The sequence below is a fragment of the Lissotriton vulgaris genome, chromosome 6 (genome assembly GCF_964263255.1).
Source record: "Lissotriton vulgaris chromosome 6, aLisVul1.2, whole genome shotgun sequence".
Classification (NCBI taxonomy): Eukaryota; Metazoa; Chordata; class Amphibia; order Caudata; family Salamandridae; genus Lissotriton; species Lissotriton vulgaris.
This window is the reverse complement of record NC_141694.1, coordinates 965681046-965700337: the sequence shown is the minus strand read 5'-3', so window position 1 is coordinate 965700337 and position 19292 is coordinate 965681046. Positions and strand designations below refer to the sequence as shown.

The following is a 19292-nucleotide window of genomic DNA, read 5'->3' as shown; positions in this document are numbered from 1 at the left end:
TGCATGATCAGTAGCTCTATGGCATCTGCTGTTCTTCAGGTGTGGCTCTGGGCTGGCCTTCCTTTCGCTGGTGCAGGTTGTCATCTGACTTTACACCAGGTAAGAGCAGGTGTTTTGGGACCTTATCGCCGATCTGGCTGGACGTTGAGAATGTTGCGAAGTGGTGTTGAGGGCTTTTGCGCGGGAACGCCTACTCTGCATATCATTAGGGTTAGTTGCCGGTGTCATCTGTGGTGATGTTTTTTGCTACTGCTATCGCAGGAAAACTTGTGTTATTGGATGTTAGAACCAGCTTGTGAATAGGGCGATACATTTATTGCCACTTTGGCTGTGATAAAGTGCAGCTAACTCAGGGATAAGTCCTTGAGAATATGCCCCTCTGTTTTTTAGGTCTACTGTTTTTATCCAGCCCTCTTCATCCACTGGTCATTCTGTCATTCACATTATATTTTTGACCTCTACAGAGTGCAGCAAGGATAAATGTGTCAGTCCACTGCAGACGATGGTTAACTTCGCTATTAGCAACGGTATTTCGCTCTTTCACAGAGAGCACACATTCTGTGAAAGTAGTTCCCTTCAGGGACTGTTGTGGCAATATTTGCTTTTGAGAATAACATTTTTTGCTTGTAGCATTTTAATAGCCACGACCAGGCAGCTCTCACAAGAATAAAGTTTAACAGAATCCATGACAAAACTAAAAACCAGCAACGAGTAAGCCAAAATACTGGCAGGCAAAATCAGACCTTTTGCCGTTGCCATTGCCTGTATTCCTTTTTATTAGCTAGCCTGTGGTTATTTCATGAGTAATATTTTACATTTCCCGTAATGTCATTTCAATACTTATTTTGGGTTTAGATATTTTTTGTTTTTGCTAGTACGTCATGTGCATTACTTACTTTGTTGCAATAGTAAATGAACAGAAATCAAAATTTAACCATGATTATACTCTAATTGACAGGCAAAATATAACTTGCCCAACGTTGATTCTTGCAGCCGAAAAGGAACCAGAAGCAACCCATTTCCCTGCAGTTTATTTCCGTCCCTTGCGCTTCCCCTTTGCTTCTTGAGCTCCGTTGGCTCACACAAGCAAATATGGTTTTTTTCATTCATTTTTTCAAGCCTTTAAATATAGTGGACGATACGTTAGTGTCTTTCTATTGGCTTAAACAAGACATTTGTTGTCATTTTTTTTTCAAGCCTTCAAATACAAAAGAGACGTGGGGGTTTTTTACTTTTACATTGGCGCTTTGATAACCGTGAATACAAATAATGGCACTTCCGTGGCTTCGGTCCCTTCGAAAAGTTGATATTTTTTGCTCTCCTATGGCGGGAAGACTGTATTCTGTCCTCCGATCCCACTGCTCAGCTGGGGTGCGTAGCTGTGACGCACTCGTCTACCGGACTCGTGGACACCCCAGAGATGTCTTGAGGTAAGTTAATGTTTATTTTTGACAGGGCGTGTTCTTTAAGTCTCTTCGGCTATTTTTGCCAAACTTGGTTAAGATTAGTGCTCACTCGATTCTTCCTTTATGTCGCCACTTATTTATCAAATTTACATCCGTGATTATAGCAAAATTCGAATTAACTGTCATCTCTACAATGGGCATGCTCCTAGAGTAATTAGATGAATGATGCATGTCTTCTTTTTAGAAACAACCAATGAAGCATTACACAGCATACCAGCACAGCAAAATTAAATTGCATAATACCAGTCTCAACAACTCTGTGTCATTTTAGATACAGTAATTTATCTGAGTCCCAAAATATTGTGGGTATTTGTCGACACCCACTTGGGACAGTAGGAAGAGCCTCGTCACAGTTTACACCCTAAGAATAAAGGGAGGTGTGCACCACTCAACCCTTACAATGTTACTATCATCCACACTGTGCACATGCGCATAGATTTGTATACAGACCTATTTCCAATTACATATTGTCCCAAATACGCTTAAAAGTGGAAGCACAAGCCATTTGTCTGTGATCCATGGAGATTCTGTTATCAGCACTTCTCCCTTTTTCCACAAGAGCAGTGCAAACATGAATGGGAAAAATATCTTAGTTTGAAAGGTTTTCTATATAATTATGACTCTGCCATATTTGCCTCATAATACAACATCTGCTACATTATCTGACAATTTTAAATAATAAATATTTTTTAGCTCAAACGGATCAAAAGTTACTAAAAACGGTGACTTGTGCTGCTGCAAAGTAGACGGCCCTTTGCAAAGGTTGACTGATCACCTTTCTCACTGCTGTATTTGTATGTTACACTGTACTAATAATTCAAATTATTTCCAGAGATTGTTAGCATGTGTAAAAATGTCAAAATAATAAAGTGTCAGAAAATATACTGCATTACGTTGCAGCCTTTTTTTGCTGCATAATTTAGTCAACACTGAGGTGTCATTTTGTCTTCTTTTGCTGCATAATTCCAGTGGCCCCAAAGCAGGCAGCACATCTTAAAAGTGCGTGTGCATGAAGCAGAGAGAATGTGAAGTTTGTGAACTCAGTTTAGTGTGTCTGCAAATCCTGTATTGTCAATCACTGGTGAGTTCAAGCTACTACTGCTGAAACAAGGCCAATAGCGATACCAATGGGTGAGGCAGACTGGCCTCAAGGGCAGGGCCGGCTTTAGCGCTGGTGGTGCCCTGCACAACAGTCTTTGTTGGTGCCCCACATTGACCACCTCCGCCACAGAGTCCCTCAATTCCAACCTTTAACAGATGCATTTAATTTGATTTACAGCACCACTCAATCCAGTGTAAGGTTTCAGAGCACTTTACATCACACAGACAATCAATTATACATGTGTAAATCACTGTATAGGAAATGTTACATAAAACAAAGGACTAAAAGGTGTAGAAGTCACATGCCCTACTGACCCGGGATATGAAAACATTCTGGTCAATAATAAGAACGGGATATAAGGAGGGTACTCTAGTCCGTGAACCTAACCTGCCTGCTGAAGTGTGGACTGAGCACTTTTCAGCTCTGTTTGCGAACGATCCAGAACAGGACCCCCAAATAGATTCGAGAGGTATGCTTTGCTTGGGTAATGCATGTGCAGATGTCCAACCAGCACCATTGATTAGTCAGATAAATGCTATTCACGAAGGAATAACGCTTCGAGAGGTTACCTTAGCAATAGAAAGACTACCAGCCGGAAAAGCACCTGGTTTAGACAAAAACTCTGGGGATATGTTCCGGGATGAACCGTCAATTTGGGGCCCTTATTTATTAGTCTTATTTAATGCCATCATGAATGGCATGCCCATTCCTGACACCTGGGCCGGGGCTGAAATTGTCCCAATCTTTAAAAAGGGTTCCCCGTTATACTCAGCAAACTATAAACCGATCAGTTTGATCGATGTCACACAAAAACTGTTTGCTCGGGTAATACTGGACCGAATCCAGGGCTGGCTGGAAGAGAACAACATTATCAGCCCATATCAAGCAGGATTCAGGAAAAACACCTCCACACTCGACCAAGTGTTTAGATTCCAACTAATCACTTGGAAGACAGTATCAATGGACGGTTGCAGCCTCTACTTGATATTCGTGGACCTGAAAACTGCTTTTGATCTCGTCCCCAGACCTAAATTGTGGGGGGTTTTAAGAGATATGGGATCCCTCCCTATCTATTTGATATCTTGATTAAGTTGCATGATGACACCTATGCTAAAGTTTGATGTGGAAGGGGAGGAGATTTAACCAGCAGGCTTTCAGTTGGCAGAAGTGTAAGACAGGGATGTGTGCTCGCACTGATCCTGTTTTGCCTCTATGTCAACGCATTGATTCCACTTCTGGCTAAGGTAGTAAATAACGATGCCCCAAAGTTAGCAAACACCAAGGTGACAGCATTGATGTTTGCTGATGATACCCTCCCCCTATCAAAAACACCGATGGGTATTCAGAGGTTACTGGACAGTTTCGCCTCATTTTGTAACAGTAGGGGTTTGGTGATTAATACTACTAAAACTAAATTCATGATTGTCAACCCCCCTAAGATAACACGTCCCAATCCACAACTGAACGGCTGTTGTTTTGAAAGGGTGCCTGTCTTTGAATATCTTGGCGTCACCCTTTCAGAAGATATGCAGTGGGTGCCCCAAATAGCCAAAGCTAAGCTCAAGCTATCCCAGATTGCCGGGAGTATAGCCAAATTAGCCAGGGAATCATCTTTTAAACCCATTGCTCCCGCGCTAGAAATGTATAGGGCGCAAGCGCGTGGAGCCACCCTTTATGGGGCAGAACTATGGGGGCACAGTTCGTCTTCTACACTAGCTGTAGTCGAGAACAGATTTTTAAGACAAATAACGGGTCTTTCAGCGGGTACTCCGTTATTTCCTCTACGACTAGACCTGGGTATTTTGCCGATTGAAGATGAGATTGCCCTAAAACCTTTAACCTTCTGGCGAAGACTCTGGGCAACTCCCGAATTAGCATCATATCAGGCAGAAACAATTGAGCTTTTATCCTACCCGGGTTTGTTGAAAAGGGTTCCCTGGGTTGCCCATGGGAAGCATGAGTGCGAAAAGCTTGGTCAACTCTCCCTGTGGAGCACTTCAGACATTACTAGCTCTTTAGTTCCTCAAGCCTTATTACCTAAGACCTATCGCCCCCTAAAGCTCGAAGCCATGCATACAAATTCCAAACTGGGTTCCCTCACAACAGTTTCTTGTAGTGAAGGATAATTACAAGTTAGAAATTTTCCTGGATGATATCCTTCCTCAGTTTGTAAAAAAACTGTATCTTCAGTTCAGATATAGTACTCTACCTGTACGTGCGTTTACTAATAAATGGGCTGGGCAGAAAAAGGAGGGTTGCCCTGTATGCATTACACAAGAGGAAACAGAAACGCATGTTCTATTCTTTTGCCCTGGTTACCAAAAAGCGAAGCGCTACTGGCTTATACAGCTTTGCCGGAATCTGGGTTTTGAGCATTGTAGCGAGGCTCTTCGGGTCTTAAAATATGATACATCTAAACCTATTGTGTTTGCTGTCTCACGATATTTAAATACAATGTGGCAAAGGAGATGGGCTTTTATACAAAAGGGTTAAAAATGATAAAATGTGTATCAGCAGTATATTTGTATATCTGACCCCCATAGCTTCGGTCAAGATAATGGTTTTAGTTTTATACTATTACTAGCAGCCCGTCCCGACGTTGTCCGGGTATGAATTGCTGACGGCCAGTAGTATATTGTTTTGTAGGATTTTGTTTAGATAGCATTTCTTATCTGTGACAGGCCTGTGAAACGCTCCGATTCACAGTGCACTGCTGATGCACTTAAGAGTGCGCGTTCAGTAGTGTGTGAACTCGAGTTTCCCTACTTTATTTTTCCTTGCAATATTATATAGCGCAAACTCGACAACATGGCATGAGCACAATTTACATTACAGAAGAACACATTCATTTGTGGTAGGCACGGGGAGACAAAGCAATTTGCCTGGAATCACAGGATGTTGAGCTGATGCCAAGATTCGAACGAAGCTCCCCAGCTCTAAAGTTCGCTATTCTAGAACTTGTGGAGGGAGGTGTGTCTAAAAGTGTATGTCGGTGCTGGTCATCAATGAGAGAGACCTGTGCATTTTTCAAATGGGTGGTGAAAAAATATGAGTATGTTGCTGGAGATGTGGGCCGCCGTGCCACCAATGTACTTACCGGGGGAGGATAAACACCCATTATTCTGCAACTTTCTTTCCGCATACCATCACTCCATGGTACTTTCATTACGAAAGTACCATGACTCCGCAATGCCATTATAACGCATGGCATTACATTTTATATGCTTTTACCACGCATACATTTACAACAAAATTCGATGTAAATGCATGAATGGTAAAAGCATGTTTTTTTAAATGTTTGTCTATGGTAAGTATGGGTATAGGGGTATATGTTTTGGGGTACTGAGGTATATGTTTTGGGGTGTTTGGGTATTTTAAGGGTTCAGATATAGTTTTGGGTTATGGGGTACAGGGGTAGTTTTAGGGTTTAGGGATATGTATGGGTTTTGGGGTACAGAGGTATTTTTAGGGTTCAGGGCTAGGTTTGGGTTTTGGGGTATAGGGTTATTTTTAAGGGTGGGCGGGCAGCTACGCTCCGTGCACGGAGTGTGCGTAGTGCCGGCTTCTACGCATTTTGCGTAGCAGGCGTAGAATTCGGCACTACGCACGCTCCGCAGACGGTGCGTAGCTGGCCGCCACCCGCCTCCCTCCCGCCCTCCCTAAATACTTTAATTTAAATGTCAGAAAGAATTAAAAGGCACTTACCTTGCCCGCCGCTGCCCGCCGCGTCCCCGGGGCTCGCTCTCTTCATCGCTGCCGTCTTGGGTACTAATGCGCATGCGCGGGCGGTCTGCCATGCGCATTTCTCACGAGAAATGCGCATGCGCGGCCGCCCGCGCATGCGCATTAGTACCCAAGACGGCGGCGATGAAGAGAGGGAGCCCCGGAGATGCGGCGGGCAGCGGCGGGCAAGGTAAGTGCCTTTTAATTCTTTCTAACATTTAAATTAAAGTATTTAGGGAGGGCGGGAGGGAGGGAGGCCGGCGGTGCATAGTGGGGCTACGCGGAGTGCGGAGGTGGGCGTAGTTTCTCGCCCACTTCACGTAGCTCCGCGAAGCCCCACTACGCCCACTACGCCCAGGGCTAGTTATTTTTATGGTTCAGGGGTAGGTTTGGGTTTTGGGGAACAGGGGTATTTTAAGGGTTCAGAGCTAGGTTTGGGTATTGGGGTACAGGGGTATTTTTAGGGTTCAAGGGCTAGGTTAGGGTTATGGGTACAGGGGTATTTTAGGGTTCAGGGGTAGGTTTGGGTTTTGGGGTACAGGTTATTTTTAGGGTTCAGAGCTAGGTTTGGGCTTTGGGGTACAGGGGTATTTTTAGGGTTCAGGGGTAGGTTTTGGGGTACAGGGGTAATTTAAGGGTTCAGGGCTAGGTTTGGGTTTTGGGGTACAGGGGTATATTAGGGTTCAGGGGTAGGTTTGGGTTTTGGGGTACAGTGTTATTTTTAGGGTTCAGGGCTAGGTTTGGGTTTTTGGGGTACAGGGGTATTTTTAGGGTTCAGGGATAGGTTTGGGGTTTGAGGTACAGGAGTATTTATAGGGTTCAGGGCTAGGTTTGGGTTTTGGGGTACAGGGGTATTTTTAGGGTTTAGGGATAGGTTTGGGTTTTGGGGTACAGGGTATATTTATAGGGTTAAGATGGGTTAGTGTTTAAGGGTGTTGGGGTATTTTAAGGCGTAAGGGTGGGTTATGAAAATGGGGTGCAGGGGTATTTAAAGGGAGCAAGGTGGGATTAGAACACGATATAAGACATGGCATGAAGGGCGGAATTTACCACACGCCCCCAGCGTTTGTCACACCCCCAGCACACGCCCACAGCCTAACGCAATTCAGAAAAGGGGTTGGTGATGGACAGAGTATATGAATTAAGCAGAACACTCCTACCCAGTAAAAAGATCAGGGCTTGATCCATCACCGTTTTTTAGCTCACTGCACCATCCCAGCTCAGAACCTGGCTACATGTAAATTAGTCTGTCCCTGGCCCAGTGCATCATGGGAACAGGGCAGACCAAACTACCAAGCCAATTCTTTTACTGGAAAGGAAACAAGCTTCCGGGGACCGGTTTCTGGCATTACAGCCGTCTTCGGCCCGGCTTGCTTGAATCCTGATGGTGCAATGAGCAAGTGACTCACATCTGAGTATACCCTTCCACGCTTAAGGACAAAACGATTCAGAAAAGCGGCCCAACGCAGACACGCCGATGAGGGACTACTTTGCTGGCACGGTTCTTTTACCTTTTAAATGTATATGGTGGGCGTCTGCATAACCTATGTCCTTCTGCTGCAACTGCCCTTTCCAACGCTGTATTGGGTGTTGTGATTGGTGCCATGGTTCCTGAGATTACCCGCCTCAAAGGTTTGGGCTCTCTCTTTATTATATTAGTATGGATAAATCAAAACTGCTGACAATGTGTGCAGTAAAGCAACTACGATATTTTGACGAAAATATTCTAAAAGGTGTAAAGAAATGTCATAACATCTTACTACACTGCTGCCACAAAGATGAGAGAGACATATATGGAAATCTTTCTACATGTCTTTTATACTGAATAGCAGCCCGCCCCTGCGTTGCCAGGGGCAGAAGGGGTCTGGGGGCAGCATTTACGGATTGCGGCAGCGTTGCCTGGGGCACAAGGGGGCTGGGGGCAACATTTCTTGCTTGGGTGCATTCCCGCCCCGGGCCCCGCCCGTCCCGACATTGCCCAGACCACCTCCTGCCTCCTGCCCGCCTCCCGCCTCGCCTTTGCCTTTGCCTTACCCCGCCCGCCCCGACATTGCCCAGACCGCCTCCCGCCTCCCGCCTGGCCTTTGCCTTACCTGAGCCGCCGCTCTTCCCCGCGCTCCGGACTTCACCGCCACTCCTCACTGCTCGTCAACGCTCCTCCCCGCCTGTCGTTAACACGCACGTTGCGGACATCGCTAGGTCGCGGCCAGCGCTACGTCGCGGCCGGCGCTACTTTTAGGGGACTACTTTGTTTTTAAAGTTTAAGTTTTTTAATTTACGTTTTTTTTATTTTATGCAGCCTATGTCCATCTACACACCCTGAGGATTACAACAATGTATTGGGTGTGTGTCTTGGCGCTGTGGTTCCTGAGTTTACCTTGCCAAAAGGTTTCTGTTCTCTCTTTATAATAGTAGTATAGATGTACATAGGTGCATTTTCTATGAATTGGATTTTAATGTTAATAGTGCAATTTTCTTTTTTTAAATTATTTATCGGAATATGGTTGCTACCTTTTTAGTTACATGCCGATTGTGCCACATTAATTGATATAATCCCCTCCCGCTGCTCTAACTCATTGCCCCCTTCCTTCCTCCCTAGCTGTCTGGCAAAATCTTTGAATTTGATTTAAAATGGAATTGTTTACCTATGGAGTGTCTTTTAAACATGTATGCATTGATTAATAATGTATGTTATTTTATTTCTATGTTTACTTCTTATGGTCCTAGCGACCAAAATAAAAGTTTTTGAAACGAAACATGCCAACCATACTAGTGGGCCGTACAGTTTAATAGTGATTGGTCTGGACAAACACAAACTCAGAATTTAAAACGTAACACCATGGTAGGGTGTTCTCTTTAACCCCTTCGCTGCTCATGACGAGCTCAGCTCATCATGCAGTACACTGGTCGTGTGCTTATGACGAGCTGAGCTCGTCATGAACAATGCAGATCTGGACCCTTCAGCACCGGAGGGGAAAAGCCATAGCAGCCAAGGTGTTAATAACCAGGATTTATTTCTATCCAAATGAACATTTTTTGCAACATTAGGATAATCAAAGACTGGGGGGAAAAGATAATGTTCTAATTTGTACCTAGCAGTTTGCTTGCAGCTCTTAGATGACAAAAGCTCACTGTTCTATGTTATGATTTTAACTTCAAAACATCAAGCAACCAGAGATGTCTTTCAAAATCAGTAACCCACTGACCTATTTACATCATTTGCACTTTGTGATCTGCATAGTACATGTTCTTTGCAGCAGACACATTAACTTTCTGCGCAACCATTCCATGAATCAAAACTTCCACTTCTGAAGGGTCCTGTGACCTCAGTGACAGAGTCACTGTTCCTCTAGGGTGTGCTGCTTCATAAGCCTGCCAGCAAGACTAGAGGTGAACTTCAGTATGGATCCAAACTGTGGTTGCAGGATTTAACCTACTGTCGGGGCCAGCTAGTTTGTTATGCTGAAGAGCTGTCCGCACCTTCGAGGCCACAGTAATTTGGTCACCCCTCACAACCTACTTGTTATCTGTTTCCGCTATCTAAACTCATGATAACTCTGATAATGGGATGGTTATGCTTACTACTTGATTGTGTTGCGCTGTTCCCCCTTGCCTCTATCCATTTCCTTATTTTTGTAATGAAATACTTGTTATATGATTGTTTGTGTAGCCCTGACTTGCCTCCAATGGATGTTTCATCTTTGTGTAATGTATAGATACCGACCCATATGCCATGTACTGTACATCTTTGTGATGTTTGTTCTTACTTGTTGAAAATGATCAATAAAAAAAGCAAAAAAACTTCAGTATGGATTGTGGTGGACAGGCCTCCAAGGTTAATCCACACTTGCCCCCACTAGGGTAAACCTGCTGGTGCTAAGACACCGGGGCTTCTATGGCCTTGCAAGGCCTTCTTAGGCGTAGCATGGGAATGTACTCCCTCAGGAGAGTGGTCTGGGGGACGAGTCATGAAGGCTGAACCTGGTTCCTCAGTTCCAAATCCACAAGCTCTGACCATAGTGCCACATCCTCTCCTCCACTGAACACCATATTGCCCCACTGAAAGAAACTCGCACTGCCTTCAGCTACAACCTAATTGTGCCCTGCTGTAAATACCTGGATGTGACTCAGTTAAAATTACGACCTAGACAAGAGCAATATATGCTGCCTAAAAAACGTAACAACATCCGGAAAAAAGCAAACATCCATAGGGAATGAAAGATTAAGTGAAGCATGTAAAATGCAAGCAGCAACAACATAGATAACTGAAAGCATTTACACTCACTATTCAGAAATCAGTGTGTGCTTGTGCCTGAAAAGTTAAGGATATGACTACAGAGCCCAGAAGGGACCTGCTTCAATGTCCACTGCTTATAGCCTTACAAACCGCAAGCTGTATGGTTTAAAAAGAACACATCCATGACCACTGAGCCGTGGTACGCATTTTTTTCCAATCAACCCATCAATTCGGCATTGCAGTATCTCAAGGAGTTTTGCACTTCATCATTCAAGGAAAACAATGCTGTTCAAAGAAAAGATAAAACCAAAGTAGAACTTCACTGACAAACTCTGTATAGTGGCGCTAATGTGTTTGGGTTTGAATAAAATCAATCTGGCCGCTTTGTGAATACTAACTTATTTAGTTATTTATTTTTGATAGTTGAACCGTTTATTTCTCTCACTCCTGAGGCTGTACTTTGGAATAGAATAAAGTCAGAAAAAGACAACATTTGCAGCAAAAGTCTTTTTCGTTTTTGGATCCATTTCACAGTAAAACAAATGAACGAAAGGAGGAAAGAGAGGGTGAGAAGTAGGCTAGCCCAGCCACCACCTCGCTCCCTGCTACAAGTGACTCACAACAAACAAAAGTCCCTGCTCTGCTGAACCGGGCTGGGGCCTAGGCCCTCCTTGCCTCTTCCTTAGGCACCAGCCCTTTTGCTTTTGATTCTGGCTCGGCCCAGCTGCGACTCCCCTGCAAACTCACGGAGTCACAGTCGGTCCAAATCGGTCCCAACAACAGAACCGGCACCCTGTCACAAAACCGGCCCCCACCCCATCCAGCCTACTGGGGGATTGCCCGGTGCCTGGAATGACCAGTCCAGGCCTGACTACCATTCACCAGGGGAGGGAGGGACGGCTTCCCGTAACACCGCCTAGAGCTATAAAGCGCCTTACATCTGCACGTGGCGCGAGACACGCCTAGGCAAAGCCGAGCCAAGGGCAGGCCTGTTCACTCCCGTCTGAGCCCCTGGGAGGCTGGGCTGGACCACCCAACTAATCTTCAGTCTGCGATTTCTTTGTATTTCAAGTTTGTGTAGTAAACCCCTGTTTTGAAGGGTTATTTGTTTGGCAGGCTTCTGGATTTAAGCACTAAGCAGGTGAACCTGCAAGTCCTGTAACATTCCTGAGGAAAGAAGTTTGTGGTTGGCTGCAGGTGCCCTTTTCTGTTTTGTTTTAACCAATGAGACTTTAGATCGTGAAGGACTTTTTGTTCAAAGTAATGTTTAACCTATTCTTAGTTTGGGCATCTAGAGATTGTGAGGTCGTTTTGAAAACTACATAGTGCTAGTATCACCTTACAGTAACAGGAGCCAGCTTTGTTGTACTTTAAGGCCTGCACGGGTTGAGGCAGAGCCTGGTATTCTTCTGTCAGCTGAGATAATATATTAAGGGCATGATTGGTTGCTCAAAATTGTAGAAGAAGTGGCATGATACTGTTGACTACTCTTTATTAATCAGGACATTCAAATTTTTACTGAGTCTTTGCTAGATGGAGAGGAAACCGTCCCCTAGAAGGAGAAGGGTTCTATAGGTATAGTTTATTCATCTTGGGTTATGAATAGGTGAAGGAAGGGTTGCAATTAATCCATTGTTCCTCCTTATTTATCCATAATTAATTATGAGGAAATGAAAAGCTGTTGATGTCACTACTATCCCTCGTGAACCCACCAAATGTGCTAGGAAAGACAAAGAAGCATCCAAAGATCAACCACATTTAATCAAATAAATGATTTAATGGAAGAGGTTGAGACAATCCTGAACCCGTCTTTCCCCCCACGGACTAGTGGCCCTAAGCAGGGTCAGAAATTCACACAACCAATACTGCAAAATTTCCTTTCACAAAGACATGACAAAGTAAGGCCTAGCATTCGTAGGTCATCTCCCGGTCCAGTACATGCCCAAATACCAGCAGCAGTAGAAGATACTACCAACATTTGGCCAGTACGTTTACCTTCACCCCTTGAACCTGTGGTTATCTGTTCCTAGGATTTTCGCCCTTGATAGAGAACATTCCTGAAGGCCTGCCAGAGATTGAATGCAGGAGGGAAGAGGCTACTATCATTACTAGGTCACCCAACTCTACAACTAACTTGTATGAAATAGTGCACATACTGCCTAATGAAGTAGTAAGTTTTAGGGAGTTGGTAAAGTCTTTAGACAGTAACCTGAATACTGCTGTTGATATGATCCCTCAGATCATTAGTGCCCAGGCAAGTGTTTCTGGCCTGCCTGTATCAACACCCCATTGTCAATCGTCCTTACCAACTCATAAAAACACAGTAGTCCCAACTCTGAACACTCAAGGTGATCAATCTGAAACAGGGAGGTCTAGGCAAGTTGCTCAGCCTTTCAAATCTAAGATACATCAGGCTGATCAGTGTGGCTTGGGCTCTAAACAGGTTGTCACACGAGAGTAGAGGATCATAATCTAATAAAGTTTACACTGGCTAAGGAGGAATTATAAATGCAAGTCAATCATTATGTCAGAAATCCTGAATGTACGACGGAAATCATCTGATCCCCAGCTACAGGATATAAAAATGGGATTGAGGTAGCTTCTAGAGAAATAATTGACAGGCTTTTGGCAATTGATGCCTGTGACATCTGTACTTTTGGAAAAGTGATACAGCTTGCCTTTTCTAAAGACCCTGACTGCAGATGCCCTACCGACGTAGTGGGGGAGGGGGCGATTACAGGAGAAAGAGGTCCCTAACTAGGGTTGATTGACTCCCTTCTGATAATATTAGCAAGTCCTTCACCTCTGAATCTACATTAGTAGAGGCTGAGGGATTGTATTGCCAGTAATAGAGCTGGCAGTTTGGATCCAGAGAGGAGGTGTCCCAACTGGAGTCATTCCACAGGATTGTTGTAACCTCGAGGGGCAGCTGCAGGTCATTTCATGGAACGTTGCAGGCATACATAGTAGGCTGGCTGACCCATTATGGGGAGTTTACATCAACACCTTTCATTTATGCTTGTTGCAAGAGACATGGGCTTTAGAATCCCTGTATAGATCAGTGTTTGTAACATACGCTGTGGATGCACTCCCCTTCCTGTATGGTTGCCCTGCTGGGGGCTCCTGATATCCATAAAAGTATCTCTTGGAGGGGACATTAAGCAACTGATAATTGAGTCACCTGAGATACTAGGACCAACTGCAAGGGCCAGCAAGGATCTTACTATTAACATTTATAACATCTACGTTCGCAGTTTGCCCAATTCTAGTGTCTCTGTTACTATACGCACCCTCGATCACCATCTAACACTACCTATCAGCCATTGGTTTATATATCTTGGGGGACTGAAACGGAAGATGTATCTATGGCCATCCTCAAACTCAATGCCCCCCCCCCCTTAAAATCTTGCTCTGGCTTTGCTTCCCAAATTACTCTCTCCACGATCCCTCATAGGGTTCAGGCACGCAACAGCACCTTCTATCAAGGGGCTGTCACATGTAGAATAGACTACATACTCCTTTCCCCCGATTTCTGGGTATGGCTGGTGGACTTCGGTGTTGTAGACAGAGCCAAGAGTGACCCTAACCCATTAATCTTGACTCTGAAAGCAGAGCTGTTGGCTGCCCCATCGGAGGTAAGGTTTCTGAAGGATTTTTGAAATTAAATGAAATGAAATGAATTTGTACTTGTAAAGCGCACTTATAGCCCAACCGGGGTTTCCTGGCACTGTACGCATACCGCTGTGGAACCCCTCCTGGCTTTTCCCTGTGAAATGTCCACTCCTGGGCACCCCCAAGGTGACGCCAGGCATCCCAGCACTGTTGGGGCCGTTGTGGAGATTAAGCAAGCTATTGCCCAGAGTTGCAGAGTGGGACCCATGATTAGAATAGGCACGAGGCGAGAATGATCAGGTCCGAGGAAATTGAGCCCAAGACCCGCCGAGGCGGGAATTGAACCCTGGTCCCGGGCCAGACCTCTGCATCAGGGTCTACCGCTCTAACCATTGAGCCACACTTCTCCAAAAGGATTCTTAAGTGGTCTAAATGTATCTCTTGCCCTAGGTTTCTTGGCATAATTTATGAGTGCTTCGACCCATTTCTAAAATTCATAACCACCTTTTTAGTGCCCTAAGTTAACTATACCAGGTTGAGGCACGTTCTGATCGTTTGAAACTAGCCGATGATAGTACAGCCCCATGGTTTACAAAGGACTATAGGAGGGCAAAAACAGCCTGATATTAGCCACAAAACCCTAAATTCCCAAAGTATTTGTGAAGTTAGAGCTCTCTATAAAAAGGTATTAGAGGCGAGCAAAAAGGAATGGGATGAACAGAATTAGCAAGACCTGTTGGAGGCTTCCAAAGAAATAATGTTTCAACTTTCTGGCATAATAATGCCCATGGTAGCCTAAAAGCCAGTACTCCAAATATTCATCATATACGACAATAGGTCTGGGTAAAACATTTTGCAAATCTTTACTCCACTCCTTATCAAGATCAGCCCATTTGCTATATTAACCATGGCCCAAGAAATATTGGTAATACATTGAATCGCCATTCATTACAGCAAGATCAATCTGACCACGCTAACAACCCCGGTTTTAGGAGAAATGGTGACTTACTGAACCAGATGGGTGATACCTTTTCACTAGAAGATACCAGGGTAGTAAACCAGTCCTTAAAGCCTGGGAAAGCTCCCGGACTGGATTGCATACGAGGCGATTTGTATAGTTCTGAGGTTGATGATAGGGCCCCTTACATCAACATCTTGTCAAATGCTATAATGGCAGTAGCTTCCCTACTTGATAGTTGGAGTGGAGCCGTGATCATACCCATTTATAAAAATGGGTGTTAGATCAGACCCAGTAATTACGGCCAATTAGCCTCATTGATATACTACAAAAGGTGTTTTGTTCTCAGTTTCTCGACAAACTTCAGGGGTGGTTCACTGATAATGACATTCTTTCCCCCTTCAATGCTGGGTTTAAATCTAGTTTCAGAACAGTGGATCAGGTTTTTAGATTTTCTATGAACCTCTGGAAGTACATCAGGATCCTGAAGCATCATTTATACATAGCTGTTTTTGATCTGGTCCCAAGATCTAATCTTTGGGACGGCCTCAGTTCTATGGGGGCTCCGTTACACTTGTTGGAGATCCTAATGCGGCTGCATGAAGAAGATTTTGTTCAAGTTCGGTGGAGGCCAGATGGGAACTTACTGAGAGGATAAAAGTCACACGTGGGGAGTGGCAGGGATGCGCTCTTTCACCTACCCTCTTTTCATTGTTTATTAACCTTCCGTTTGGCTATCTCCTGGAGTGTACCCATGAAGTCCCCAAACTATGTGGCACCCCATACCCAGTTTACTGTTTACAGATGATACGTTGCTCATTCAGAAGCTGTTAAACAAATCCCAAGAATTCTGCAACCTTGAGGGCTTGAGATTGAGGTTGTCAAAACAAAGTGAATGATTATCAGACCACCTAGATCATTTAGGAGTGACCTGAAACTAGGGGGCTTAGTATTTGAAGAAGCTAAATCCTTTGACTATTTGGGCATAATAATCAGTAGTTCCCTCTTGTGAAATCCTTATACATAGAAAAGTAATGCACCTATAGAGCACAAATCAGCTACAATCAGAAAAATGCATAAGGCTTCCAAACAGAGGGCAGTTTCTCCTGCAGTAGAAATATTTAAAGGTTGCAGTCCAGTCTACATCCCTTTATGGGGCAGAGGTTTGGGGAATGACTCCTCTTGATCAGTAATAGGTTAGCTAAAACCACTTCACCAGATCAATACTTTCTATGCCGCGAGCTACACCACTAGTCCCCATATATTATGACCTAGCTTTTAACAGGATTGGTGACCGAGCCATTTTAAGACTATTGGTCTGCTGGGTTAAAATCCGGTCCACTTCCGAACTGTGCTTGTACTGTGAAGGCCTTCAGATCACCTTTATTTGGATAAGAATGCGTCCACCCCTTCGTTGGCGCACATTAAATTTTGGCTCTTTAAATTTGGGCTGGGTGAACTGTGTTCGGTCTAAACCCTTAACCATTAATTCTGCTTCAGAGGCTCTTCTAAAGAAATCCATTTGGTGGTATTTGAACTTTAACCGTCGGCTTATAGCCGGCAGTGTCAGCCTTACTTGCAAGTTTGTATCTATAAAACCAACTCCATATTTTGAATCTAATGGGCCAAAACCCTTTTTTATTAAATTTTGTTATGGTATTTTAACACTTAATAGTTACACTTGTAAATAAAGCAAGGTGAGCACCACTATTGATGGCAGGAATAAGTGCCCTCTTTGCCCTGATTCTGTAGAAAATATCAACCATATTCTATGTTGTTGTCCATTGTACTCTCATCATAGAGTACATTGGTTAAAACATTATTGTAAAAATTTGGAGTTCCAGCGTTATTTACCAGCCTTTCACATTGTGAGATCTGACCCAAGCTGTTACGCATTTGTTGACTGAGCAGGTTCCTATTAGCTGTAGGTGTGACCCAAAAATGGCTAGGTCTACAATTCTAGTACAACCAATCAATCAATCAGTAATTTAAAAGCGCACCACTCACCTGTGAGGGTCTCAAGGCACCGGGGATGGAGGAAGTTTGGGCAGTTCCGATTCAGACAAAGAGCCAGGTCTTGAGGCTCTTCCTGAATGCTTCCAGTGTGGGGGTTTGCCTTATGCTGAGGGGAGTTTGTTCCAAGGTCTTGGCCATGATGTAGTGGAAGGCTCTTCCTCCCGTTCTGGCTCTGCAAATGCGAAGGATTTCAGCCAGGGCAAGGTCGGCAGAGCAGAGGTTTCTCATGGGGGAGTAGAAGGAGATTCTTTCTTTGAGGCATTTGGGTCTGATGTTGTGGAGGGATTTGTAGGTGTGAGTGTGCAGCATGAAAGTCAGTCTCTTTTGTCAAAAGGGGAGCCAGTGGAGGTCTTGTAGGTGCTGGGTGATGTGGTCTTGTCATGGGATGCTGAGGACGAGTCTGGCTGCGACTTCCTGGAATGTCTAGAGTTTGTGATTCTGGCATAGAGGGTATTCCTGTAGTCAAGTCTGCTGGTTATGGATGCATGGGTAAAGGACTTTCTGGATTCGGGGGGGGGATCCATTTGAAGGTCTTGCGTAGTATGCAGAAGGTGTTGAAGAACATGGAAGATACGGCATTGATCTGTCGTTCATGTTGAGGAAAAAAATTGAGTATGATGCGGAGGTTGCTGGTTTGATCCGTGGGTGTGGGAGGGTTGCTGAGGACAGGGGGCCACCAGGTGTTGTCCCATGCTGAGGGGGTGGATCCGAGGATGATGACTTCTGTTTTCTCCGAGTTGAGTTTCAGGCAGCTGCTGCTCATCCAGGATGCAACATCCTTTATTCCTTCCTGGAAACTGTCTCTGGTATTGCGGTTTCCTTGGTGAGGGAGAGGATGAGCTGGATGTCGTCGGCGTAGGATACTATGCTGAGTCCGTGTTTTCTGATGATGGTTGTGAGAGAGGGCCATGTAGATGTTGAAGAGCGTGGGGCTGAGTGAGGATCCTAGGGGTAGTCTGCATCTGATCTTTGTAGGTTCAGAGATGAAGGGCGGGAGTCTAAGTCTTTGAGTTTGGCGAGCGAGGAAGGAGCGAATCCAGTCTATAGCAGTTCCTTGTATGCCGGCGTCATGGAGTCTGGTGGCTAGAGTACAGTGGTAGATGGTGTGGAAGGCTGCTGAGATGCGTAGTAGAATGAGCACTGATGTGTGGCCTTAGTTAAGGAGAGTGTGAATGTTGTCCATGGCGGCTAGAAGGGCGGTCTCAGTGCTGTAGTTACTGCGGAATCCAGATTGAGAAGTGTCGAGGATTGCATTGGATTCTATGAAGTTTGTGAGCTGGTTATTGACTATCTTCTCTGAGACTTTGGGAGCGAAGGGGAGGAGAAAGATGGGTTTGTAGTTCTTGAGGTCCGTTGAGTCTATGGAGGGTTTTTTGAGGAGGGGTTAACAATATATAATTTTATTTTAGGCCCAAGGCAACTGAAGTGAGTTGACGACTGTTTTTTATGCATACAACTGTTGTGAGTTGATGACTGTTTTTTATGTATACATTCTCACGATTATTCTCTTATAAAGATGTAACAACATCCTGTGCAACCTATATATAAGCAATTGTAGGTGTTTTCATAAAACCGGCAAGGTTTTTAAAATAATATTTAAATTAAGTGCATTAGCAGCCTTGTGAACTACGTAGTGTGAAGTTCTATTTCTTATGGATGATGTGATCTACTCCTATTTTATTGTAGGTCTAAACCAAAGTTATTACTTACTGGGGAAAGATTATGTAAAGTTAATCATGTGGACTATCTATTTTATCTTTAAGCTCAACGTACTTTTCATCGCCTTTTGTTTTCATTTATGTTTTGCTTGATGGTCTGTGACCGAAATAAAGCATTATACTACAACTGGTTGGCAGTGGGTGAGAGGATATTCAGTCTGCCTAATGTTAGGCCGTTAGAACCCACTAGCGATATCTATGCAACATCTCTAGGCATCAATGCCTGGGGCTGGCTAATTCATGCCTTAGATCCAAACTTTTTCAAAAGGATAAATGTCAAAGTGCTAAACGATGCCGTAAAAATGTAGTCACAATGGGTTAATGTGCTAAATATACTGGGGCAGATTTACAAGCCACTTGTGCCTCTTTTGCGTCACTTTTCCCGTGTTAAAAATGACGCAAAAGTGGTGCAAGTGCCTTGTAAATAAGCCCCACTCTTCTTAACAGGTACATTCCGATC

At 44.3% G+C, this 19292-nt stretch overlaps 1 protein-coding gene across 1 annotated transcript in view; it reads left to right on the top strand.

Moving 5' to 3' along the window:
* Positions 1-1147: 1147 nt before the first annotated feature.
* LOC147708257 (enoyl-[acyl-carrier-protein] reductase, mitochondrial-like) overlaps positions 1148-19292 on the top strand; it is a 544978-nt gene continuing 526833 nt past the window's right edge. The window contains exon 1 of the mRNA XM_086925328.1: positions 1148-1430. Within this exon, the coding sequence (XP_086781454.1) occupies positions 1270-1430 (161 nt within the window). The 5' untranslated portion in view covers positions 1148-1269. The remainder of the gene's footprint in view (positions 1431-19292) is intronic.